Here is a 26,272-nt window from a genome sequence, read left to right as displayed (position 1 = left end):
GGATCTGGAATTTTAACATCGCACTTTGGGCACCCAGCCTGTGTCCTTCCTGAGGCGCCACACAGCACACTGACCATTCGCGAGCCCTTGGGGGGCCCTCCTGTTTCTGTCATCTTGTACTCATCTGATAGATCATGCCAAGTTTGAGTTATTATGAGGCCACGAGTCTGGATTCTTTTAAAGTTGAAATACTGATCTGAAGCCTTTCTTCCAGAGCAGTGTTGTCTACTTCAAAGAAGTCACCTTGTTTGGTGACTTCTAGAGGAAACCCCATACCTTTTCCTGTGATGTTGCTGACACCATTCACAACATTTTTGGAAGTCTTCTCTAGAACTGCTTTCACTAGCACATTCTTTTGAGTATTTTAGGGGAGTGTGAGGATAGGTGGAATTTTTTTAGAGCTGGACATCAGAAATCAGTGGGGCATGTTCAGGAAGTGATTAGCTGTGGGTGACCACAGCTGGTCTGGAGCATGGTGAGTGCACACTCACTCTGTCTCTGAGGGCAGTTAGGCCCATATGGTTGGATCATGAGCGTGTTTAATGTCCTAAGGCATCTGCTTGTGTAGGAACAGCACTCATTTCATGTGTGATTCAAAGAACAACAGAAAGAATTCACCATTTATGCCTTATACTGTTACATACCTTTCCTGTCTTGAGTTCCTTAAGTTCGGGGACTTTTCTGCCTGCTTTCCTGATTTGTCATGGATTGGCCCCATCTGACCTCTAACTGATCTCCAGCTGTCCTTAATATCTCTCTGTTCCAGGCTGGCTGACCGCTCCCTGCTTCACGAGCATGTATCTGTCTCTGCACACTGTCTGCCGCCCGACCCCACGCCTGGTCTGGACACATTGTCTCCTGTCCCAGGAAGACGTTAACCTTCTTTACTCTCTTATGTTAGTTTTCTGTGGCTGCTGTGACAACTTACCATGAACTGAGTGCCTTAAATGACAAATTCATTTCTTCCCCTTTGCGGCCATCGCGGAAGCCCCAGCAGCCAAAATGAAGTTTAATCCCTTTGTGACTTCTGACGGGAGCAAGAACCGTAAAAGGCATTTCAATGCGTTCTCCCACATTTGCAGGACGATTATGTCTTCTGCTCTTTCCAAAGAGCTGAGACAGAAGTACAGTGTTCGAGCCATGCCCATCCGAAAGAATGATGAAGTACAGGTTGTGCGAGCACACTCCAAAGGTCAGCAAATTGGCAGAGTAGTCCAGGTTTACAGGAAGACCTATGGCATCTGCATTGAGCGAGTACGTCTGGCGGGAGAGGGCACAAGGCACGGCTGTCCAAGTGGGCATTCACCCTAGCATGGTGGTTATCACTAGACCAAAACTGGACAAAGACCGCAAAAAGATCCTGGGATGTAAAGCTGAATCTTGCCAAGTAGGAAAGGAAAAGGGCAAATATAAGGAGGAGACAATTGAGAAGATGCAGGAATAAAGTAATCTTAATATACAGCTTTCAATAAAAACTTAAAATGAAAAAGAAACGGACAAATTTATCTCGTGGCTCTGGATTCGCCAAGTCCGAGATGGGTCTTGTGGGGCTAAGATGATGGTGTTGGCAGAGCTCTTTCCTGGATATCAGGGGCGAGCGCTTCCTTGCCTTTTCCGGCTGTTGGAGGTCAGCTGCATCTCGATTTGTGGCCAGTAGAGTCTTTCTCATACTCTGTCACTGTGACTCTGTCTTATTCTGCACAGGGTGCTGTAACAAAATACCCAGACAGGGTAGCTTAATCCACAGACATTCGTGTCTCATAGTTCTGGAGGCTGGAAGCCCGAGGCCAGGGTGTCAGCATGGCTCGGTTGTAGTGAAGGCTGTCTCCCTGGCTTGCATATGGCTGCCTTCTCCCCATGTCTTCTCATGGTGGAGAGTGAGTAGGCTTTCGGGCATCTCTTCTTGTAAGAGCACTTATCGCATCCTGAGAGCCCGACCCTCGTGATCTCATCCAAACCTAATTATCTCACAGAAGGCCTCCCTCTGCATACCGTCACACTGGGGGACAGAGAAGGGGGAGGAGGAGCACGACACCATTTTGTCCATAGCGGACACTGACTCTCTGCCTCCGTCTTGCACAGGTAAGGATCCTGTGATCACACGAGTCCCAACCCCAATGATCCAGGATAACCTCCCCATCTCAGATTCAGCTGATTAATGACTTGAGTTTCATTTGCAACCTCAGTTCCCATTTGTCAGGTATCAGGACATCTTCACAGGGTCTAGGCACCAGGATGTGCACATCTTTGGGGCGGGAGGGGACCTTATTCTGCCTTCCACACCTCACCTCTAAGTTCTGAGTTTTGCAGTTGAATCCGTTTTGACTCTTCAACCAGAAATGAAAGAGTGCCGAATACGCAGGCCCTATTTACTCTTTAAATATTGCTCTTTATTATTCTCGAACAGGTTTATGTCTGTTGATCTTTGCTCCTCAATTAGATGGCAAGCCCTTGAGGTCAATGACTAATTCTTGGAGGCAAGTGTAGTTTAGGATAAAGAGCGCGTAGGTATTAGAACCTGGGTAGCCTAGAATAGAAGTTCACGTGCCCCTCAAAAAAGCCTGTCACAGGAAAATTAGTCAATCTTTCTGAGCCTTCGTTTCTTCATATGTGAGGCGGGAATATTAATACTTTAAAATATTGTTAGTGAAGATTAACTAGACAGAAGTGACAGATGTGGCTCAGGGCACGCTGAAAGCATGGCAGCTGCAAATATGCTTGCGGAGGCTGGCAGATCATTGTCAGTGCCCCCAAATTTTCATTTGTGTGTTGTTACATTTCTGCTGCAAGTTCTGAGACTGTCCTCTTGTGTAGGAGAGAGAAACTTACCATTTTAGATGTGAGCAGTGTACTTATGGCCGGTTTTTGTGCTCTGCTGGGTGAGGATTTATGTAGATGGATGCAGAAGGGGGATTTGAGATGCCGTAGGGCCACCAGCTGTGTTTTTAGAGCCCGTGAGCTCAGGCTGGTTTTTACCATCTTACTGTGTACCTGCACAGTCACCTCAGTATTGTCTCTGGGCCTGCAAAACCAATATCTACTCTCTGGCTTTTTAGGAAAAAAGTTTGCCAGCCTCTGCATTAGGATAGTGTCTCTGAAACTCCAGAGTGCCCCAGCATCCCCTGGAGGTCTTATTAAAACACGGGGTGCTGAGCAGCTTCACCTTGAGAGTTTCTGTTTCAGTAGGTGCAGGATGGAGCTTGAATATTTGCTAATTGACTAAGTTCCCAGGTGACGCTGAAGCTGCTGGTCTTTGAGAATACTACCCCCCCAAACCCCCGCACGCGCACGCACACGCACACATGTACACAGATGACTCTAAACATTGGCCTGAGCCCAAGGGTATCATGTATGTCCCCACAGATACAAAACAGGTTTCCTTACACAATAGCAAGTATATTACATTTGCTCCATTTTTCAAAAAAGATGACAGCCCAGCTAGATATATTTTCTAGAACATCTTGTATACAGGTTTGTAGAAGCCGATATTATAATGGTTTGTTGAAAAACAGTTTCAACAGTTATTTTTCCCACTCATAATAAGCTGCTATCTGAGTTCTTATAAACATCCAGTGTATATTAGTTCTAAAACTTTTATTAGTTTAAAATATCCCAAGCTCTTTCTCGGCCCGGAGGTGTTCTCCCCCTCCCCCACACTGGGAAGTTGAAGCTAACATTTTTTAGCTGTTCGACGTATCAGTGGGTGGAAAAATTCATCTTTATCAAGAAGGAAGCAACAGAAGACTTTCATTTTCACTTCTCTAGATTACTCTATCTTAAGGACTTGGTGCAGCTCTTCTTACTGAGAGATGGCATCTCCTTTACCCTCAATCTGAATGTCCTAGAGTAATTGTCACTTCCTTGAAATGAGAAGTACAAAGAAAGAAATACTAATTTTCCCGTAAACCCTTACTATCTTCCTCTTACAGAAGAAAAAAAATTTAATACTTTTGTATGTGTATTTCTCCCTTTATTTGCAATGCTAATTAGAATATGGCTATTAAATTAATACAGAGCTTGAAATTAATACAGAGAACTTTTTCTATTATAGATATATAATTAGGATAGAGCAGTTTGAAAGAAACCTGTGCGGGAGTTTAGGAAGTGATATTTCATTCTGCATGAAGAAGGTACTATATCTGGCATGATTTTCTACCTGTTACATGAGAAAATAACTAAATCATAGTAATCCCCAGTGATTGGCATGAATAGGGTGAAACTCATATTCTACTACCTTGTTGTGGCATTGAAAGCCAGGGTGTGGAATTTTTAAAAAAGCGGTTTGGCAGTTCAGTCAAGAGAAGTAAAAGCCTTTGTGTGGGAAATGCACGAAGATGCTCATTGCTTTGTCCCAGGCTTTAGCATAGAGAAAACCTGGGAAGCCTCCTGTAACTGAATTAGGATATACTACTTGATGGGATTATGGTTATGTAGCAACATGGAGAAAAATGCTTATGATGACATTTTCAGACGGTAAAGCTCAGGATACAAAATATATGTTACCATGTCTGTGATCAAAGGGAATAGAAGATTATGACAAATGATAAAGAAAAGAAAATGCTTCTGTATGGATGTTCATAAACTTGAGAGTGGACGCATAATAACAGTAATAAAAATCTGACACCCCTGAAGTATTTGTTGTGGGACAAGCCCTGTGCTAGATAAGTACATAAATATAATCCTCACCACAGCTCTGTGAGGTAGGTACTAGGTACTATCAGCAACTCCATTTACAGATGAGGTCAGTGAGGCACAGAGTAGTAATTTGCCCAGGGTTGTACAGCTGGCAATTAGAGAAGCTGAGTTTCAAGACCAGACCTGCTTTCCCGTCTCTGCTTTTGACCATGGCACCCCACTTCCTGGTACACAGTGCGCCTGGTGCGAATGAGGGTCCACAGTGGAGAAAAAGCAAGCAGTAAGGCTGTGGGACCATCCTGGATATCAGCTGGCTGAGCCATAGTGATCCTTTTGAAAAACTCCAGGTGGTTTTGGTCGATCACAACTTCAGTATGAACCAGTACGTGAGAAAGCTCAAAGGTGAGTCAGGTGACCTTAGGGGAAGTATGCTTATAAAAAAAAAGAAGAAGAAGGTAGTTACCCCATTATTGAATTGTAAGAGCAACACTTTAAGAGGGACCTCAGAATCTTAGATCTGAAAACCCCATTGTAGGAGGACACTGGAAGGACCTAGTACTTCTTCGCTTGGGAGGTAGGGGAAGGCACTCTCTAGGACGAGGAAGTGAGGCATATTATCTGTTCCTCTCTAGAGGGTATTTTCACGGGAGCAGGCTTTGACTCAAATATGAGAGAGAAGTGAGCTGGTCATTGGAAGGGTTTCAGCAGAGGCCTGGTGCCGCTTCCTCTACGGAAGTTGTAGGGGGTGGTGGGGTCATGGACTCTGAGACCTTGAGATGTCTTCCACTTACAAGTCTCTGAGACGCTCGTGGTCTCTCTTCTGCTGGTTAAGAATAACGATTGGAATTTAGGTGGGTAACTTGTGGAATCCTGTCAGCAGTGATCAGCATATTAATCATGGAAGGATAGCTAATCAGAAGGAACACTAAGACTTGTGACTTCAAGTCCCAGGTATTAACAGGAATCATACTTAGGGTCGTCATATTTATTTGGTAGGGAATTTAAGCTCATCTAGGCTGGGCTTTTTCACCCGGTATATAGGGTCTGCGAACAGGCTTAAGAGGTTTGTACATCCCGAAAATTGTATGGGAAATTATGTAAAGATGCTTTTTCCTGGAGAGGTTATCAGAAACATTTTTCTGATTTTTATTGGTGTCTGCAATAAAAGATTCAAGAACCACTGATGTAGCTAAAGCCCCATGTTCTACAGATGTGGATACCATCACAGAGTTGACTGTCTGCCTTATTTACTGTAAAACATTGACAACATTATTCAGGGAGTATCTGAACCTGTTTCCTCATCTGTAAACTCTCCAGAGTCACAGAGCTGAAAGGTTGTGTGTGTGTGTGTGTATATATATATATATATAAAATCTTTCCTGCATGAATAGCAACTGTTACATGAGGCTTGGAGACCATTGATTGTTCAAGGCTGCTTGTTCCTGGGTGTGAAGACTCGGAAGGCCTTCCCACACGATAGGAGTGGTCTTTTCTGCTGGTCTGCTGTGCTCTCAAAGAAGTGGGACGGGGTGGGAGTCTGGTGAGCATCTGTAAATAATGGGAATTGTATCCTTAGGGACGAGGAGGCAGAAATCAAGGGGAAAAAGGCTGAAAGCAATTTGCAGTGACAAAATGCACACTCTGTAATGGGGCTGGTCAAGCTGCTTTGCCCACAGGGGCATCTGTGTGATTGGATGTAAGGTTTCTAATAGCCCATAGTCCACAGTGAGCAGATGTTGATCTGCCTCCCTGCTTTCCATGTCAGATACCCGGAGATTCCAGGCTCCAGGAGAGCCTTGCCAGCTCTTCAGCCAGGGCCTCTCCCTCCTTCTCTGATTTGGTCGTAGGGCAGCCCTTGGATGGGAAGTAGCTCTTTGGATAAGGAGAGTCAAGCAGCTGGCTGCTCAGCTTCAGTCTCCTGGACCGGATTCTGAAGGACAAAACTCCTGTAAGCTTTACCTCCTCTCAGAAGCCTTTTCCATCACCAGCCCCAGAAAATGTACTCTCTTCCTCATTTCAAGCTCTAGCTCTCCGTCCCCTAATGTGCAGGGCGGCGGGTTGTTCCTGAGCATTTATCTTCGCCTTCCTGAATTGTGCATTGGCAGGTACCAAGCTTTATTCATCTTTGTGCCCTCCAAATTCAACTTTCTTCTTTTTTTTTTTTTTAAAGATTTTATTTATTTATTTGACAGAGATAGAGACAGCCAGCGAGAGGGAACACAAGCAGGGGGAGTGGGAGAGGAAGAAGCAGGCTCATAGCGGAGGAGCCTGATGTGGGGCTCGATCCCATAATGCCGGGATCACACCCTGAGCCGAAGGCAGACGCTTAACGACTGCGTCACCCAGGCACCCCTCAAATTCAACTTTCTTAAATCCAAATCTTCCCGTGTCACTTTACAGCCTTTGGGGGCCCTCCATTACCTGGGATGCAGTCCTTCATCTGGCCCCTACCTGCTGCTCCCCATCCTCTGACCATACCTGTTCCCCCCTGAGCTCCCCAGGGTCGTTCTCTTTCCAGCTGTGCTCTGCACTGAACTGACTGGCATGTGACTTTTTCTCTCTTACGGAGCTTTGCTTTTTGAGGCAGGGGCTCTGCTTCATGAATCTTTGTGTTCATTAGTGTTGCTGCAGAAAAGGCTTTCTACATGATTGGATTTTTACCCTTTAGTAACCAGGAATGTTCTAGACTAAGAGTGGGTATTCGGGAAATACAGAACGAGTAAAAATACAAGTGAACGTTGATAGGGTTTTCTGTGCTCTGAGCCTATAACCTAAAATGACAAAAAGGACAGCATAAAAAATAAACCTCGTCTAGTAAATCAGTCTCAGTTCTTCCCCCCCCTTCCTCCCTAATGTACTTTTGCGAGCAGTGGGAGTTTTATATAGAGGCAGCTGGGGCTATGTGGAGTTCTTCACACAGACTTCCAACTGTCACTTTGTTGTCATTTATCGAGGGCAGGATCAAAGACTGTGATGATCTCAGACAAAAGTGTTCATATTTTGGTAGCCAGCCCACACCTTGACCTTAATTAATAACTTCATTGCTAGCTTCCTGTGCTGGACATAACCAGACTGCACACATCCATGATCACCTCCATAAGGACTGGTGGTTTTCGTAAGGTTAAAGGGGACACCCCAGGAAAGGGTTAAAGGAAATGAGTTTTGAAAATAGAAAAGAGCACAGTGTGTTGGAGACGTGGCAGGTGATGAAGCTCCGAGAGAGACCATGTTTCTCTTATCTTGCTTGTCTTGAGCGTGGGCTCAGGGGTTGTAAGACAGGAAGGGTGTTCTCATCAAACCCTTTTTGGTTTGTAGGTACCTGTGTCTTGTCGGAGATGATTCAGGTCGGTACTCAGGTTCCAAAGTCTGCCTCTATCATGTCAGCTTCTCCAGGAGAGACTGCGGTGGAAAAAGATGGATCATCATATCCTCAGCAGGCACAGAGAGCCAAAATTATCTAGCCAGTGTAGCAGACACTTCCATTTATTTTTTTGATTCTATGTGTTGTTTTCTAATTATAAAGATGATATGAGCTTAGTTTGGAAGATTCAGAAAAGCGGTAGCACAGAGTCACGGCTGAAGGCGGGTCTCACTCCCCCTGTGACAGGCTATGGTGCACTCCTGGCCCACAGCCCTGTGGGACCGTGGCCGCGGCCCGGCCGGTCGGAGCTGTGGCCTCCGGGCTGGCTGTTTCTGCTCCCGTGGCAGCTCCCACGTCTGAAGGATACCCACGGGGAGAGGATACAGTGCTGCAGAGACAGCTGGGCTAGTACCTGGCATACACCAGCCACACTGATGGAGTGCCTGCTATTTTTACCATCACTTAGCATTTTGATGGATTTTCCTTTCAGCCTCTTCTCTATATTTTAACTTTTTATAAAGTTGAAACTAAATATGCAGTTTTATATCCTGCCTTTTTCCCCCTGAAATGTGTCTCCTGTCCTGAGCATATTCCTACTTCATGATTTCAAAAGCCTACAGAATATTCCATTTTGTAGAGACAGTTATTTACCCATTTGCACATTGTTGGTGCCTTACATACTCTCTGTTTTCACTCTTCACAAATTACTTTGCACACGCATCTCTGATCACCTGGATTATTTCCTTAGAATGGACTTCTGGAAGTGGGGTTATTGGATGGCAAAAATGTTTGAGACTTTTGATACCGATTACCAGATGGTGAACTGAAAGGTTTCATCTGGGCTGACTCTGGAAATAAAGCTCTAAAAATGGTGTTCTCCCACGGGATGGAAGATCACAGGGCAGAGATCCTGTCGGAAACAGGATTATCTCTGACTTGAAGCAGTTGTTCCCTCAGGAGCCCGTGCGCTCCGACTCAGATGCAAAACCAGGCAATGTGTGGGGTCGCCAGCATGAGGGGAAATGGTCTCCGTCGTTTTCACTTGTGCAGATTATCCTGACATTACAATTGTGGCGCACAGTTGAATATTCATCACCATGGCATCTAGGGAGCGTCCTTGTAAAGCTGCCACTGTAGAGAACATACATCTCTTCTTCAGCCCTGGGCAGAGCTGCCTGTGTGGATGGTTGGTACGTGGGGTGTCAGCAGGAGTTTGCCTCATCCGGACCCCTGAGGGGCCGATGGTCTGGCCGGGAGCAGGGGCTTGGACTGTGCTATGTCAGGGTGACCTCCCGACCCCCATTTCTCTCTGGTTGTGGCCCTTGGTGTTTGGGTTACCAGGGCGTGTGCTTGGCTGGAGGACTGGAGCACATTTGTATTAGCTGAGAGCCGAGAGTAGTGGCTATGTGACCAGTACGTGGGAGAACATGGGAGGATGGGGCATCAGGGAACCAGAGATCTTGTTACAGCTCTGCTGCAAACCTGCTGTGTGAACTTTGGCAAGTCAGCACCCTCTCTGAGCTTTGGTTTCCTGTCTGTAAAGAGAGGATTCTGGACCAGGTCCCATTTCAAATGAAAAGACCCAGCAGTGGGCATGCATGGCCCTGAGGAGGATGGCACATAGGGCCTATGCTCGCCTGTGCTGCTTTGGAGAGCTGAGAGCTGCGGGCAGACCAGGGCCTTGAAACCGAAAAAAGCATTCAAAGCCTCTGAGCACATGGGGCTCCACGCTGCTCCCTGGGGTTGATTACCTTCCTGTTCCTTCTCTGGAAATTACTACCTGACCTTGCAGCCCCAGTTCAGACCTCCCCTTCTTGGCGTCTCTGAATCCTCAGCACCTGGCACATTGCAGACCATCAGTGGTGTGGACTCGTGTGTCTTTTCCCTAGACATCGATGCCAGCTACCATGCTCACTCTTGTCTGTGTCCCACCCCAGCATGTGGTCCTACCCCTGTTGCAGGGTTGGAGGTATTGAGTGAAATATTGGAGGTGGGCGTAGAGATTGGTTGAAGGTGAATTGGCTGTGGGACCCTGGCTGTCCTTTGGCAGTGCTGGGTCTGTGGCTTGCTTCCTCACTGTGCTTGGTACGCTGACTAGGAGTAAAGGGGCTGCCTTTTGTCCTTTTGGATCCAACTATTTTTGCTTGAAGTATATGCACTGGGCTTTCTCCTTGATATGAGGGTTTTTTTTAAATAACAGAATCAGGTAAACTCAAACGCATGCAGTAAAACCCAGTGCTTCTAAATTCAGAATGTACCTGTGCTTACTGGCTTCATAAGAGATTTTTCAGTGAGAATCTCTTATTTCATCCCTTTGATTGGATTCGTGGGAAGTGGGACTTTTGGGCCGTGAGGTGTGGGAAATGGAAAGGCTGCAGGGTTAGAATTGAGAAGAAACGGTCTTTCTTGTCCTGCCATGGTTTCAGGGACTTGGATTTTCATTTTCCTAAGTCCCTCCCACATCAAAGATGTTTGGATCTGGATCATTAATAAGAACCAGAGTTTAAGATATATTTGAACAACGGGGGAGGCAAGAGAGTGAGCTCTTTTTAGAGAAATGGCTTTCAACAATTTTGTAAATAAAAGCTGATAGACCAGTTTGGGTTCTTTCCAGAAACTTTATTCCCAAGCTATTTATTTCAGGTTCCTATTTTAAGTTTGTTTCTGGCAAAAGAAAAATAAAGGCACTCAATTACTTTCTGTTCTCTAGTAGGAAAATCTCAAACTTCAGGCGATCTGGAGCAGTAGGTCAGTCAATGAATACATATTTATGGAGGGTTTACTGTTCCTACAGTGGGCACCATGCTGGGTGTTTCAGGAAGATACAGAGAGATACGGGGCTGTGGTCTTTATCAAGAATCTACAAATCTGTTCACAAGAAGAGAAATTTGTGTTAACCCCAGGTAGATCAGCGTGAAGACGTTTCCACTGACCCAAGCTGGGACAGTCTGAGCATCAGAAAATAAAGATTGCAGTGGACCAGAACACGTTAAATATAAATATATGAGATCATGGTGATGATGATGAGCTCAAAACTTCATTGATCATGACTGGGGTGTGGGAATCAACACATTGTTTCAAAGATTTGTAAGGGAAAGAATTTTTAAAAATGTAACCTGTACTAGGCCATCAGTTGAGAGGCCCAGAAGGAGGAGTGAAAGGAAGTTCACTTGTACTTTTTGGTGCTGGAATGTGAAGCCTTGCTATTTCTCCTCTGCGTCAGCTTGGCTGACTGCCAGTGAAGAGAAGACAGGTTCCTCTTTTCCACAGGTGACCACGGGCTGGAAGGCAGCCTGTAGAGTGAACAGAGGGTGGGTTTGACCCCTGCCCCACCTCTTACCAACTGGGTGATCTCTGGCAAGTCTCTAACCCCGCCGAATTTCACCAAATTTATTCAGAAGATAATAGGGATGATAATATTAAGACCTCATAGTGTTATCAAGTTAAGTTGAACAAAGGCTTAAAGGCCACCTAATAGGCATTAACTGAAAGGAATTCCCTCCCCCTGCCCTTTGGGTGTTCACTTAGAGCAGTAAGGGCACTATTTTGGGGGCACCATGTGACTCCCAAGGCGACTTTGGCCTTTGCATTCCTGTTTCTCTCACCCCGTGGAGTGATCTCAGCCCCAGATGTCTGCTGTGGCTGTCACTCCCTTCCAAAGCCACACTGGAATTGCCCATGTCTTGACCACCAACTTTGAAATAGTTATAAAAGTGAATGTGGTTTGAAAGGAACTTTCTTCGCTGTTAACCACGTGTGCTAAAATTCTAACTGGAGTGAGCTAGACAGTATAACTGACCCATCTCTGAAATGGAAATTTAAAAATCTAAAATGTGGGCCCCTGGTTTGGGCTAGGGAAGCTGTTTTTCTTAGTGAAATTAACACCAGTACAGAGCAGAACAGTAGGTTTTGGGGTGAGACACACATGGATTTGAAGCCCAGCTTAGCCACTTGCTGACCCTGTTTCCCAGGACAAATTATTTGATCTCTTTGAGCCCCTACTTATTTTCACCATGATGAGAAAGAATGCATAGGTCTTTTAAAGTGGTTGTGAGGTGTATAAAAAGCATACGTTGTCTGTGCTCCGTAGAAATGACATCCGTGCTGCTGTTAACTACCGTGTGTGCTGTTGGATGTGTGCTGAGTGTGGCTGAACCCGTGTCCCTGCACTATTCTTTGATTCTTACCTTAACTTTGTGAGTATCCTACAGCAGATTTCTAGCCTTCACGTGGCTGAGACACTTGGCCATTTACTCACCAGAGTCACATACTCCCTGAAAGGCATGAGCCTGGAACCCAGATCTTCTGGGAGTTCTTCCGGCTCTGGCACATGTCAGGACCCGTGTGTGTATTCTTCTGTCTTGTTTGCTGAGTGTGGTCTCAGAAATGCATTTAATTTATCCAGAACTCTCAGGTCCTTTTCTGAAATGTCAAAGAAAAAAACAAGGAAAAGGGCTTGAACAGTGAGATTAATTTTCTCTTACGTTTGTGAGACCCACGTGGGAATCCCCAAAGGCCAGCACTGGATGTCTAGGGCGTAGCAGCACCCTGGTAAGATGGGCGGGCACGCCATTCATGGATCATAGGAATCCGGCTCAGGGTCAAGGGCCGCCCATCACAAACGAACATTCCCCTTGTTTGCCCCGGTTATCAGGCCTGGACTGGCATTGGCTGACAGTGGTTTTATTTACCCAAGGAAGCATTCACATTTAAGTTTAAGCTGCATGTCTGTCTGCCCTGTTGTGCCTACAAGTAGTTGTGTTACATTTCTCCTTGAGATCAGGAAAACATAGAAATCAGGTGCCTGGAATGCCTGGGTGGCTCAGTCTGTTAGGCGTCTGCCTTCCACTCAGGTCATGATCCCAGGGGTCATGGGATCGAGTCCCACATTGGGCTCCTTACTCAGTGGCCTGCTTCTTCTTCTGCCTGCTGCTTCCCTTACTTGTGCTCTCTCTCTCTCTCTGACAAATAAATAAATAAATAAATAAAATCTTAAAAAAAAATCAGGTGCCTAATGCAAACAGAAGTTGTTTTATCTTTTGGCTGGATTCACTTAAAAATGTCTGACCTAGAAATAAGGGGATTATAGTCAACCACATTAACTTACTAGAATTACCTGGGTTTCCTCCTCCCCTGCCCCCCCCCATTTCTGAATCGGAGATCTGAGGCAGGATGGTGGCTTCTACAGTCTGATAAGATCTGCAGTCTGATAAGATCCATGTATGATTTTGATGTCCAACAGGGATTGAGAACCACTGAGCTGGAGACCCAGAATCCGGGTTTTCAAGCATTAAAGGTGCTGTTTTAAGGCCTAATGGTAGTAAAATGCCATCAGATAGATGACGAGGGTTTGCTTTTTTTGTTGTTATTCAGCAACATGTGTGTTGTCTTGTATTTCAGGCACAAAGATAAGTAAAACTTAGTCCCTGTCCCTAACACTTCTAACATTGAGAAATACATTACCAGACAATTTCAGTGTCCATGCTGAGCGCAAGGACAGGGACGCACCAAAGCCAGATACCAGGGGCACAGGGCAGAATCACAGAAGGCTTGCTGGAGGATGTACAGGAGTCGGGGAAGGCGGGGCACCTGAGTGGAGGATGCGTCTGAGCACAGCACAGAGGCACTCAGTTGACCTTTGTGGCCCCAGCCTATGCTCCGAGGTCCACCACTCTTGCTGTGCGGAAAGGAGAGCTGTGGCCCGTGGCTCCTGGTTAGGGCTGTGAGCCTCACACGGGAGAGGAGCAGGCATCTCTCACTGAGTTTCTAGGAGAGGGCTCAGTCTGTTGGCTCGACTGGTGCCTCCTGCCCTCATGTAGGCCACGGAGGAGTCCTAGGAGATGTGAAGGCATCGGGGTACCCTTGGAGCCTCATCCGATGTGCTGGAGACCTGGCCGTCGTGTTCCTTCCTTGGGATCTGTTGCCAACGCAACGGGACGTTGTCAGGACAGCAAAGTGATTTCTGTTCCTGGTGCAACTTGACTTTTTTCAGATTTGTATCCTGTGAATGTGTTCAGTTTTGTTCACAACTTAGGAAGAAGCTGTTAAGGATGGGGATGGAGAGGTTGCCATATTAACGGTGCATCTCCCACTGCTGTTGTAGCTCACGTGGAGAACGAGGAGCAGTACACCCAGGCTCTGGAGAAGTTTGGTGGCAACTGCGTGTGCAGAGACGACCCGGATTTAGGAAGTGCATTCCTGAAGTTCTCAGTGTTTACAAAGGAGTTGACAGCACTTTTCAAAAACCTGGTAAGTGTCATCACACACGTGCGGCTGTTGGGCCGCGTGTGAAGTGCCTGCATTCCTTTAGTTGGAAAGGTTGCTCCGTGGAGGATAGCCAAGGTGTGTCTGATAAACTGGGAATAAATTTCAACACTCATGCGGTGCCTGAAGGAGTTATATTTTCTATACCCATTAGGTCACTTTGGAATAAATTGTAGAATTCTAGTTTTTACGGTAACATGGCTTTTTAAATTCAAGTCAGCATTTTAAATATGCACAGCTGTGGGACAGAATGAATAAATGCATTCATCTTCTTAAGGGCCTCTGACTTCAATTTTTAAGTTTTTAAACTATATAGAATCATCTGTTTCTGGTAATTATGGCGGGCATTTAAACTTACAATATTTAATAAATATGTTCCAGGCCTGTCTCACACAGCAAGGTAACCTATAATCAAAGCACAGAAATTGCCCTGAATATTTAAAGGCTTTTTATGCTCCCAAATGCAGAGCCTAAAAAAAGTCACTTTTTAAGCACGTGGGAACGTGGAGTCGGGACTTCTTGCCTGCGGTAGGTGCTGGGTAACGTGGGTGAATGGGGTTCTTTCTTGTGCTTGGCAGCTCTGTGCCTTCCTCATTGTGGGAACAGAATTCTGAACAAGTGGGCAGCCTGAGAGGGTGTTTGTGACCCTGCTGCCTGGCTTCTTCCACAAGGGGAATACACACTGGGATGGCCCCAGCCTCTCTTTCCTGTTTTTCTCCCCCAGCTTCAGAAGGTCATGGGTGACCAGAGCAGGTCAAGGTCGCAAACAGCAGTGCCATTCTCATTTCTCCTGTCAGCAAGCAAATAACAAGTGAAAAAGTAGCTCATCGTTCTTGAAATGGTGATGATGGCGGGTTTGTACGTCTGGCCTTGGCAGGGCAGAAAGAAGGGAACATTGTGTATGAGTTAATAACGGGGAAGGGGAAGAACCAAATCCTTAAGGCTCTGGGTCTCTCTCCCTGTCTTCACTTGTAAAAGGTTTCAGTTGGAAATGGTAAAATTAAAAAGCCGTTACTGTGCTTAGGTTTTTTTACTCGGTCTCATTTGCAATCACTTGGGGTCTTTTATCGAATTTGTAGCTCATTTCTTCTGCTCCAAACAAGCTGGCAGCAAGCACCTTGACCGGGGAGCCCTTTCCCCTGCCGTCAGCCCCACTCCCTGAACCCTGGCAGACATGCTTATTAGGTTCTCAGCACTGAGTCGGGTTGGAGCCTTTTTTTTTGAACTGGAGAAACTGAGTGGCCCCAGGGAAGACCTGTGGGGGTCTTCTTGGGACACAGCCTGAAGCCCACTCTCCCAGCCCCTCAGTGGGTCGGCCCCATCCCGGCTCTGGGCACCTCACTCCTAAGTATGAGTGAACAGCCTCCAGAGTGAAAGAGACCAAAATAAGCAGAGAAAAGGACTTAGAGGAAACAGGGGTAATGGAAATAGCAAAAGAAAGCTTTGAAGAAACTACGTGTAATTCTTCTGAGAGATCGGAGTAGATGTGGTATCGGAGGGAAGGAGTAGGGGTGCAGCTATGGTTAAAGAAAGGGGACAGACAATTAATGTAAGAAAATATTAAAGCAAAAATCCAGTGACATGGTTGGAATAGAAGTCTGTCAGAAAATAGATCAAAAAATGAAGCAAAACCAAAAAAGTAGAAAACAGATAAAAGAGATGAGGATTAATCCTTAAGGCCCATCATTCAGTGGACAGGTGCCTTAGAGAGAATGGAAGACAGGAGGGCGTCACGAGGACAAGATGGTCCCTGAAACCCAAGCACTTGCGTCTCCAGATTGAAGGCTCGTCAGAGCCCAGAACAGGGTGGGAGGAGGCCCCCAGGCATCTCCGTGTGAAATTGCGAACAATCTTCACATTTCCAGAAGGCACATGGTGGATTAGGAATCCGTGGTATTGGACGTGTCAGCAGTAACACTGGAAACTGTAAGGTATGGAGCAAGGCCACTAACACCCTAAGGAACATAATTCCAACCTGGAATTTGAGCCAGCCAAGCATGAGAGTAGAATTAGAGATTATTTTCAGACATGCAAGGCTCAAAAAGTTTAGCTCTCGTGCGTCATTTCTCTGAAACTCCTAAAGGATGTGCTTTAGCAAAATGAAGAGGGAAGCCAAGAAAGAGGAAGATGTGTGATCAGGAAACAGGATTGGACCAGAAGGGAAGCGGTGGGAGGGATCCCCAGAGGATGGTAAAGGGAAGCAGCAGCAGGGAGGACCTCAGTCAATCGTCCCTCCACCACCATCCCCCTCTCCCCCGCCCCCAGCCAGCTACTCTTTCTTCAGCTCCTCTCCAGAGCTGGCTTTTCTCAGTGTAGAATGGAGGTAATAGGGCCACACCTGGTTTTGTGTGTAGACTCAGCCGATTGCTTTACATGCTTAATTTCCTTAATCTTAACAAGTCCCTGGAGGGAGTCCGTGTTCTTCCTGCTCTGTAGATTATATAACCGAGGAGGCTCTGGGGTCTTTAAAGAGCTTGGGACGGCCCCTGCTTGTGTGCTTGCAGGTAGAGGAGGCCCACCTTAGTACTCCACATGGTGGAATCCCCAGGAAGCGAGCTTGCACTTCCTTGTCAACCCGAGCAGCTGCACGTTAAACAAAACTGCCCCTTCTTTTCTTGATTTTCTGCAAAACTGAAGGCCGGGCAGGCCTGGACCTTGCAACGGCTGCTTTGCCCCCCACTGCAGGAATTGCGGCAAGGCGCAGGGGCTACCCACCTTTCCGCAGTGAGTAAGCCGCCAGTGGCCATTGTAACTGAGCACCCATGATACGGTAGGCCCTGGGCTAGGCATGAAGGGGACACTCGCTCAGTCCTCCTGACCACTATGCAGGACAGCTCCTGCTGCCTTCATCTGACAGGGGCACAGACTCCATAAGTGACTTCCCGGGTCCGTAGTGAGCGAGTGACAGAGTTGCAATTCAAATCGGGCTCTTAAAACTCCAAATCCATACTGTGTCCATTGCGGCATTTGAAGAAATTAAGGTTTCTTGCCAACTCTTCTGGAGGGAAAAAGAACAGGAGGGACGGCAGTGTGGGGAAAACGTCAAGGGAAACACAGGCCAGGCAGAGCTTCAGTGGCCACGAGGCAGCCACGGGCCTCGGTTTCCCTCACGGTGGGAAAACCAGGCCCACTCAGGGCCAGCTCAAGAGGAAAGCAGTGAGTGGGGAGTGTTCCTTGTCAGCTACAACCCAGCACGCGGGTGACACCCTACTGTCGTTAGGAGACTTGAACTGAAGTCCTGTCAGTAGTGAGTCTGGGTGCCTTACTTTGCTTTCAGCTTTCTTTTATGGAGTTAAGGGTTGTTAATCCTGCCTCTGGCAAAGATCAGAGGGAGGGAGAAAATCTCTTTTTGTGCCAAAATTAGATCCACCAGGCCTGATTTTCTGGGCCGGGCCGGTGGTGAAGCTACCCAGCCACCAGAGCACCGAGCGGCCGCTTCTAAGCAGCTGTTGCCGAGAGTGAGCCGATTACAGGAGAATTCTCCTTTTTTGGTATTTTGTATACCATTCTTATTCCTATTTTTGGTCACATCTGTCCTATCTCTTACTTTTAAAGCCTTGCTTTTACTTTCTCTCAGGCATTTAAAAACTTTTCTGTTTTGGGCGGCTAAGATGGTCAGTTCTCCCCTTGTCCAGAAAGAAGAATGGCCACCTGCCTGCTGTGTGGCCTGAGGGGATGTTTATAAAGCAGTTGGAACATCTCCAGAGAAAGGCCAACTTAACATAAAGTGAGATTTTGTTACTAATGGGTGAGATTCTCACCTTCAGAGAGCTTCTGAATTTTCTCTGCAGTTATGCAGGAAAAGGGGAAAAGCAAGGCGGCTCCAGAAATGAAACGTGTGAAATTAAACTGGTTACAAAGTCAGCCCAATTTCTCAGGTTCTTTTCCTCTTACCAGATGGATGTGAGAATCCTGGAAAGATTTTCTAGAGACCACTTCTGTGCCGAGAGGTAGTTTTTTAACAAACAGCTGCATTAGAGGACAGATTGCTGAAAGGTCATCCCCAGATTTGCAGTCCCTGTCTTGGTTCAGAGAATTGGGGGTGATGGGTATGTGCTTCCCGTCTGCAGAGCTGCCCCAGGTGGCAGCATGGCCCGCGGATGCCCAGGGAAGGATGGAGTTCCGGTGTGAGATCTGGGGGCGGGCGGCTCCGGGGCTGAGGAAATCACACTTCACTCGCATCGAAAGTGGAATTTGAAAATTCCAAATTCCACTGACCAAAATGCACCTAAGTCATGAATTTATTTTATGCAAATAATTGGCGTTACAAGATACTCTCGCAGCAGAATAAAGCACTAGGGAGGCTCTGTTGGGGTGTGTGCAGCCTGTGGCCTTGTCCGTGTGAGGTAGGCAGAGCCTGGCAGAGAGGTGTCCCACCCTGCTGCGTGGGTAACGGCACAGCCGTGTCCTCCCCCCACAGCCTCCGTGTCCGGGTAAGTGTGAGCTCAGTCTCCAGACTAACAGAGCGTATCTCATTGCTTAACGTATGGAGGTTGCTGCCAGGGGTCTTCTCCCTCAGTACTTACACATACTTCTTCTCCCCCTCTCTCTCTCTTTTTAAAATTTATTTATTTATTCATTTGAGAGGGAGAATGCACGTGTGTGCACACGCACAAGTGCACGAGAAGGGGGAGAGGCAGAGGGAGAAGCAGACTCCCCGCTGAACGGGGAGCCTGACGCAGGGCTCAATTCCAGGACCCTGGGATCATGACCTGAACCAAAGGCAGGTGCTTAACCGACTGAGCCACCCAGGCGCCCCACGTACTTCTTCTCTTTCAGCTTCATTTATTGAAAATGTCATATGTTAAAATGTCTTACATTTTTTCTTATTAATAACAGGGGCACCGATCATAATTTCCTCTTTTGGGGAGGAAGACTTACCATTGTTTTGGGTGTATATTAATAAAATACGCTGAAATTTAAAGAACCCCTAGTATGTCGTACATGGTATGTGGGGGTATCTGGCCCTAGACTGGGCCAGACTACCCACTTTCTGTTTCGGACATTTTAGTATCCTGGCACTGTTGTCCCCACTAATTGCTGGTTTTTTACTGCTGCCAGTGTCTGCCTCCACTGTTTCTTGTTCCACAGCGCTGGGAGCTGGAGCACAGGATGACTTGACTCGTAGGCTTGTATGCAAAATAAAAATCTCTAAGCTTTGAATGCAGAGGACTGGAGAGCTAGGGGGTTGGAGTCTGTGGACAGGCCTACTGTTGGTTACTTTGGAGGCCTAGAAACCTTTGCACTGACTTCTTAACTGGCCTAATATACAGTTGGAAATTCTTTGTCTTAGACTTGCAAGACTTTAGCACTGTAGGCTGCTTCCTACGCTCCCAAATCCCTGAACAAAAATGAAAGCACACCCTTAGTTTGACCAGAACAACAAAAGCAGTAAAGCTAATGTCAGAGCCTCTATGTCTTGGTTGTAGCACAGACACCTAATATGTGTAAATGTACTTTGATACTGTTTCTTTTCTTTCTCTTTCTCTCCCTCTCTCTCTCTCTCTTTTTTTGGTTTTTTTTTTGTTTCTTTTGGAATGGCAGTGCTACCTCATTATAATTCCATGGTACATGAACCTGTAGAAGTGAAAGAAAGTGGGAAAAGCTGGGGGTAGGAACAAGGCCTCCAGAGGGAGGAGAGCTTAACTGAGGGGGGTGACCGATCGCCTGCTGGGTACTGGGCCCGCTGTGGTGCTGTCCAGGCAATGAGCGCTGCCATCTGGCCAGGGACACACACACCCTTTTATTAGAAGCAGAGTGTGCGCCGATGGCCACGGTGCAAATGCCACAGAGCCCTGAGGGTGCGGACCCCGACTTGGGTCCTTGGGTCCCTGGGGTGGAGGTGGGGCCGGGGAGTCCTGTGGGACGTCAGAGGTGTCCTCAGGTCCATCTGCACGTGGGCATGATGGTAAGGTTTATGAACACGTGCCTTGCGCATATCTCTAATGACTTGTCAGCTGCATGGAGGACACACTGTTAGGGACTAATGATTTGAAGCATTAATGAGCTCAAAACAGGGTTTGTCTTTGTTTTCTCTCACCATCATGTGTTTTCTCAGTTGTTGGCTACTAAAGGGACAACCGCCATAATATAGGGGATCTCAAACTTTAAAAAAAGCTTTTGTGAAATCTAAGAGAGAATGTGTGGACAGATGGGAGTAGGGGACGTGGATGAAGGCGGAGTGTCCGTTGTCCTGGCAGCCGCAGAGCAGGAGGAGGAGGCCTGATGAGCAGCCTCAGTGATTGGGTGGCCATAGGGAGCTTTCTCCTGACTGGGTGAAAGCAGAGGACAAGTTGCAGGACCACGAGGAGAAGCCGTAGGAGGAGGAGACAGCAGGTGCTCCCTGTTCCAGGGGAGGTTGATAAGGGAAGGCGAAAGGGACAAAGGGCCAGAGCTGGTGGCTGGGGAGGTGATGCTACAGAGGGGGGTCTGTGAGCTGTCAGAGCTCTGCTTCCCGTGTCTCCTCCTGTTGGGGAGGTGCTCGGCCAGGAGTCCGGGCCCTGCCCCTCTGTGGGGAGTTGTCAGCAAATTTGTGTAGATAAATTCAAGGTCCTAGCTTTTCCGTGTACATTCCCCTTTCTCTGGGAATTTTCAGCTATTAGTCATTCCGTAAAGTTGAAAACTTGGCAAACCATATCATGCTTGCATATCCCAGATCCCAGTTTACAAAGCATTTAGACATTGTGTCATCCACGCCCCAGAAAGCCCTAGCCTTGACTCAAGGTGAATCACCTGGGGCTTCTTAGAGATGCAGACTCCCAGGCCCTTCTCCCCGAGGCCTGCTGCAGCAGAGTCTTCATTTCATAAGGTCCCCAGGCGATGAGTAGGCACATACAGTTTGAGAAGCGTTGATCTAGAGCCGAGGTTCTCAAAGTGCAGTCCCTGGACCAGCAGCACCGGCATGACCTGGAACTTGTTAGAATAAAAATCTCAGCCACATGCCGCACCTGCTGCATAGTGGTTCTCAAACTCTGGTGCAGCGGCAGCACCTGGTGTTGTTAGAACACTTCGTTGGGCCCGTTCCCAGAGTTCCTAAGCATGTGCATCTCTACTAAGTTTCCCCGTGACTCTGACCTCACTGGTCGGGAGCCAGCTACCGTAGAGGACAGCCGGGTGAGGTGCCTCCAAGGCTTACCCCAGGGAGATGGAGATGGTGATGCTTGGGCCTCACTGAGGCCAGCAAGTATCTCCCAGCCTTGGATTCTGGGAGGTAAGAAATTTGAAAAGGTGTTTTCATTTTTGGTCGATGGCTTAATTTTCATGTTGCATGGGCTTCAGGAGATGTTGTGGAATCCTGGGTGGTTCTGGTGCTGCCCTGGGGCCTTGGAGTCGGCTGCCTGCAGGTTTCCAGCATGGTTGCAGGTAGGCCGAAGTGTGCCGTTTCAACACCAAGGCTCTAATGGAAAAGAGAGGCAAAGGGTCACTATTTTCTCTTCACTTAGAATGTGAAAGATCAAAGCAGTGTGACTGGCAGAGACGCAGTGTGTAAGGCAGAAACCAGCAACTATAGCCCGTCGTGTTTCTGGTGTGAAAGTCGCCAGTGTGTGTTTTTGGCAGCTGGCTCGTTTTGATCTTTCAGTTTGTGTTAAACTTAACTCAAGATCAACGTGGGCTCCCCCCCCCTTTTTAATTAAATAAACCAGCAGAGTGGTTCTGCTGCCAAAGAAGGCGGCCTGGGAGCATGTGTTTGCTGGTACTGTGCGTGGGGGTGGGTGCGGGACGGTGGGTGCAGGGTGGTGGGTGCGGTAGACCCCACACAGCACTGTCGCCAGCCAGGGAAGTCATCTTCACTGACCCCAGAAGCAAAAATGACCTGAATGGTTCTCCTGGTGAACCGCTTGTGTAACAAGGAACTACAAGGGAACTCAGATGTAGGCGACCCCTCAGAGGGAAGCCTGTATTCAGCCTCCCAACTCCTCCCGCTCTGGTCTTGGGGCATGTGTGAGAGTCCGTCTTTGGCAGCGAAATGCTAGGACAAGCTCTGGCTTCAGCCTCTCTGCTCAACGCTGCTTCTTCTTAGTGGGGTTTGGGGGCCAAGTGGGTAATGTAGCCCTCTCTTAACTTTGCATATCTGTAAAATGGGGATAACCACACCTGCTGCTCAGAATAGTTGTAAGGGTTAAATGAGATCAAACGGCCCAGTGCCGTTTAGGGATTTAGACCATTTTACCTAATACCTTCTGCTTCTCCAAAAAACTTTTTGCCTGGGTGCTCATTCTTTCAGATGAGCAGTCTTTGGAAAGCACACAGAAGACTTCTTTGACTCCATCAGGCACACTGCTGCCTCGGCGCCTTCATGGTAGGACTTCCCTCTGCTGGGAATGCTCTTCTACTGGGTTCTCCCCCAGCTCTGTGGTTCCCTTCCTCCGCTGCTCACATGTCACCTTCTCAAAAGGCCTTCCGACCATGATGTCAGAGTCCCATCCCCTGAATCATCACAGCACCTTTATTTGTAAGGTTTACAGTAGCCTCCAGACTGGAGCTAACTCCAGAGTCTGTGAGCAAGTGTCAGGATAAGGTGACTGCACTGTAGCCAGACCATGGAGCAGTGCTCAGCAAGGAGCAGGAGTGGCTCTTGATGCCCCAGCATGGATGGCTCTCCGAGTAGGAATGCTCCCTCTCAAAGCGGGGACGAAGGCAGCCACAGGAAGAAGTGCATGCCACACGATTCCAGATACGTACAGGTCCGGGAAATACAACCTCTTCTCTGATGACAGAAGTAGAGCAGTGGCTGCCCAGGGACTGAGGAGCTGAGCGATGGAGATTGCAGAAGGGACACAGAGAAACTTTTAGGGGGATGGATATGTTCACTCTCTGGATTTTGGCAATGGTTTGATGGGTGTGTGTATATATGTCGTAAGTTACCAAATTGTACACTTTAAAATGTGTGTAACTTATTATATGTCGATTATACCTTAATAAAGCTGCTTAAAATTTGTTTAAGCTATCGGTTTAAGGCATTGCCTTTCAATAGAACTTTTGCATGGATGGAAATGGTTGATATCTGCTCCAATACAATAAGCCACTAGCCATATCTAGCTCTTGAGCACTTGAATATGGCTAGTGCAACTAACGAACCTCGGTCTTTAACTTGATTTAATTTTAATCCATTTAAATGTGAGTGGGGATGTGTAGTGCCTAGCACGTTGGACAGCACAGGTGTACAGCCTTACCTGCTACCATAACACACCTAGCAGCACCACCCACACGCCCTCCTGGGTCTTAGGCTCTGGCTTCTGGAAAGAACTTGAAGTTTCCAGCAGGTGAGGACTGTTTCATACATATTTATGCTTAATAATACTGAAACCTCTGCGAAGAATTATGCCCTTATTTGAATCGATAAGGTCTGAGGTCTTTTTGCAACCCTTCACCATGACAAGGAGTTGCTGGCCTCCTTGTGGTTTGCCTTTCTTTGAAGCCTTGCTTTTACTTATTTAACTCTGTGATTGAGTGGTGTTTGCTCGTGTTAAAAAGAAAAGAAAAACTCCACAGATCTCAAAATGTCGTCTGCCTCAGGTTTCTCATGAATGAGGCAGATTAAAATAAACTTACATGACACAGATAAGTCTCAGTGAGATTCTTTGGCCGTGTTTTATATAACGATACTTGGCCTTTTAAGGACAAGCTGATTATCCCCAAAGAGAGTTGGACTCTATTAAGGATTTTGGAGAGGAGCCCTGGAAAGACCTGTTCTTTTCTAGATTCACAGGCCCGGAGGTAGGAAGTCTGCCCAGCGACTTTCCCTGTTGTGATTCTCTCTTCTCGTGCTGCTTCTCCAAAATAGCTATGATAGGAGAATCCTGTCTAGGTTCAGGCTTCTAAATGATCCCTTTGGGCAAGATCATTTGGCAGAGCCATCTTGCTCATTGCCTGAGTCAAGGAGGAGGCAGCACTGAGGCCTCCAGGCGACTTGTACAGTGGGACCAAGATGGAGCCTTGGCTGTGTCAGCAGGAGGTGGTCACCAGTGACCAGAGCTAAAGGAGCTGGCGAGACGGTGCCCCTGTGAGCTGAGGAAACATAGGAGGGAAAGTGAAAAGATTTTACAGAGTATGGAAGTGACAAAGCTAGGGACAAGGAATTTTAAGACCTCCACCCCCAAATAGGAAGAACAGCATGGGAAAGTGGCTGTTGGCTGGCTCTGTCTTCCCCCAACCCCCGCTCATCTCCTTGTTCATGTTCGTTCACCAGTCAGGTGGCAGTCGCATCCTGAGGTTGTTCTTGACCTCCGCTAGCCCTGTCTGTCTGCCCCATCAACTGAATCATTTCACTTCTCTTTGTGAGATTACAAACCTTTGACTACTTACTGACTCATCTTGTCAGACTTCCAAGTGAACCCAGGAAAAGTGAAGACAGGAAGAGAGAGAAGGGAGGATTGTTACTTTCAAGATTGCGTTTTTGCAGGGTGCCTAGATGGCTCAGTCAGAAGAGCATGCTATCTTGATCCCAGAGTCGTGAGTTCGAGCCCCAAGTTGGGTGTAGAGATTATTTAAATAAAAACTTTAATAATAATAATAATAATAGTAAAAAGATTGCCTATTTGCTATTGGTATTAGATCCATAGTCAACAGCAGTGATGGAGCTTAATAATTTGTAATCGAATCATGCTTGGTGTTTCAAAAAGCTATTTTATACATGTGTTAAAAGTCAGAGTGCAAGAGAAAGCCCAGTGCTTGCTTGGCACTAAGGAAATATTCTGGTTGGATTACCCAGGGATAATTTAATTCTTCCCATAGGTCATAAAAATTTCATTACTCATGAATTGAGGCCAGGGCTGCCGAGCCCAAGGATGTGTACTAGTTTTGGCTGTGGTTTTCACCCCTGTTGGCCAGAACAGAAGATAGTTCGTTCAGCTGTGGCCCTGAGGCTGCGGGGCTGCCCCAACACACAGAGTCAGAGAAAGATTCAGAGCCCAGCCTTCGTGCCGCAGGGCAGTCTAGCCAAGACAGAGCATCTGGGCTCCGGTGCGCGTGTTCTCCAGCCCAGGCAGAGACGAGAGCAGTCATTTCCTGGGACGCTCACCCTGAGTCAGAATGCTTCTGTGTTGTGCAGTTTGCATACACCGAGTCTGTAAATGCAGAGGCTCACGTCCAGGAGTACGAAGCTTGAAGCTCGATTAATGAATCCATTGATGAGGATTCTGTTTATATTTGTAATTGTATGTTTCTTTAAAAAACAGTTTATTGAAGTATATTTTACATATCATAAATCTCATCCATTTCAAGTATACAAGTCAGTGATTTCTAGTAATTTTAGCAAGTGGCATAGCCATGACCATACATCAGCCTGGAGACAGTTTCTGTCCCCAGTAAGGTCCCTCGCGTTCTCTCACAGTTAACCCCCAGCCCCAGGCAACAACTGATCTACTTTCTCTCTCTTTTGTAATAATTAAGTTAATTATTTTCTGACTAGAGAAGTAATAGTTTCTTATTTTAGATCATTAGAATAACTCTAGAAAGAAAAATCCACTGGAACGAAGACCAGAACCCTCTTGGTCCATCTGGCATCTAGACTTCCCTTCCCAGCATTGTCTCCCCTTCCCGTCTGCTCACGGGGGTGCCATGGGCCTTTGCCCACTTCTCCACCCTGCTCCTTTTGCCTGGGATAGCTTCACCCCATCTTGTAAGACAAACTTCTCCTTCTTTTAAAGGTCTATCTCACATAACCCCCAATCAGCAAAGATTTCCCTGGTGTCCAGACTAAAAGTAATATTCTTTTCTTAGAAATTCCATGGTGCTTTATTTATGGCTCTTTGGAGTTTTCACAGGGCCGTTTGCTTACTTAGTTACGGGCTTTATCTTTCCTATTAGACGGTGAGTTCCTGGGGACTGAGGTTCTGTCTGATTCCTCTTTGCTAACCCTCTGTGCCTTCATCTCCTGTCACTTGCTGAGGACCCTGTGCATCTCCTGGCTGTGTCAGGTCCTGGTCACTGTAGGCTTTGGGCCCCATCCGTGGCATCGAGAATGAAAGCAAAGCCAGCCAGTTGATTAGCCATAGGTTTCCACTCCTCAGC

At 47.0% G+C, this 26,272-nt stretch overlaps 1 protein-coding gene and 1 pseudogene across 3 annotated transcripts in view; both read left to right on the top strand.

Moving 5' to 3' along the window:
- The window catches only part of ASAP2 (ArfGAP with SH3 domain, ankyrin repeat and PH domain 2), a 100,148-nt gene that overhangs the window by 5,184 nt on the left and 68,692 nt on the right, over positions 1-26,272 (top strand). For all 3 annotated transcript variants that reach the window (XM_034659937.1, XM_034659938.1, XM_034659939.1), the window contains exon 2: positions 14,100-14,245. In XM_034659937.1, the coding sequence (XP_034515828.1) occupies positions 14,100-14,245 (146 nt within the window). The remainder of the gene's footprint in view (positions 1-14,099; positions 14,246-26,272) is intronic.
- On the top strand, positions 276-3,621 carry LOC100482268 (annotated as a pseudogene).

Source organism: Ailuropoda melanoleuca, chromosome 4 (genome assembly GCF_002007445.2).
Source record: "Ailuropoda melanoleuca isolate Jingjing chromosome 4, ASM200744v2, whole genome shotgun sequence".
Taxonomy (NCBI): Eukaryota; Metazoa; Chordata; class Mammalia; order Carnivora; family Ursidae; genus Ailuropoda; species Ailuropoda melanoleuca.
Note: the sequence above shows the minus strand (reverse complement) of the source record. Positions and strands in the feature narration are given on the sequence as shown.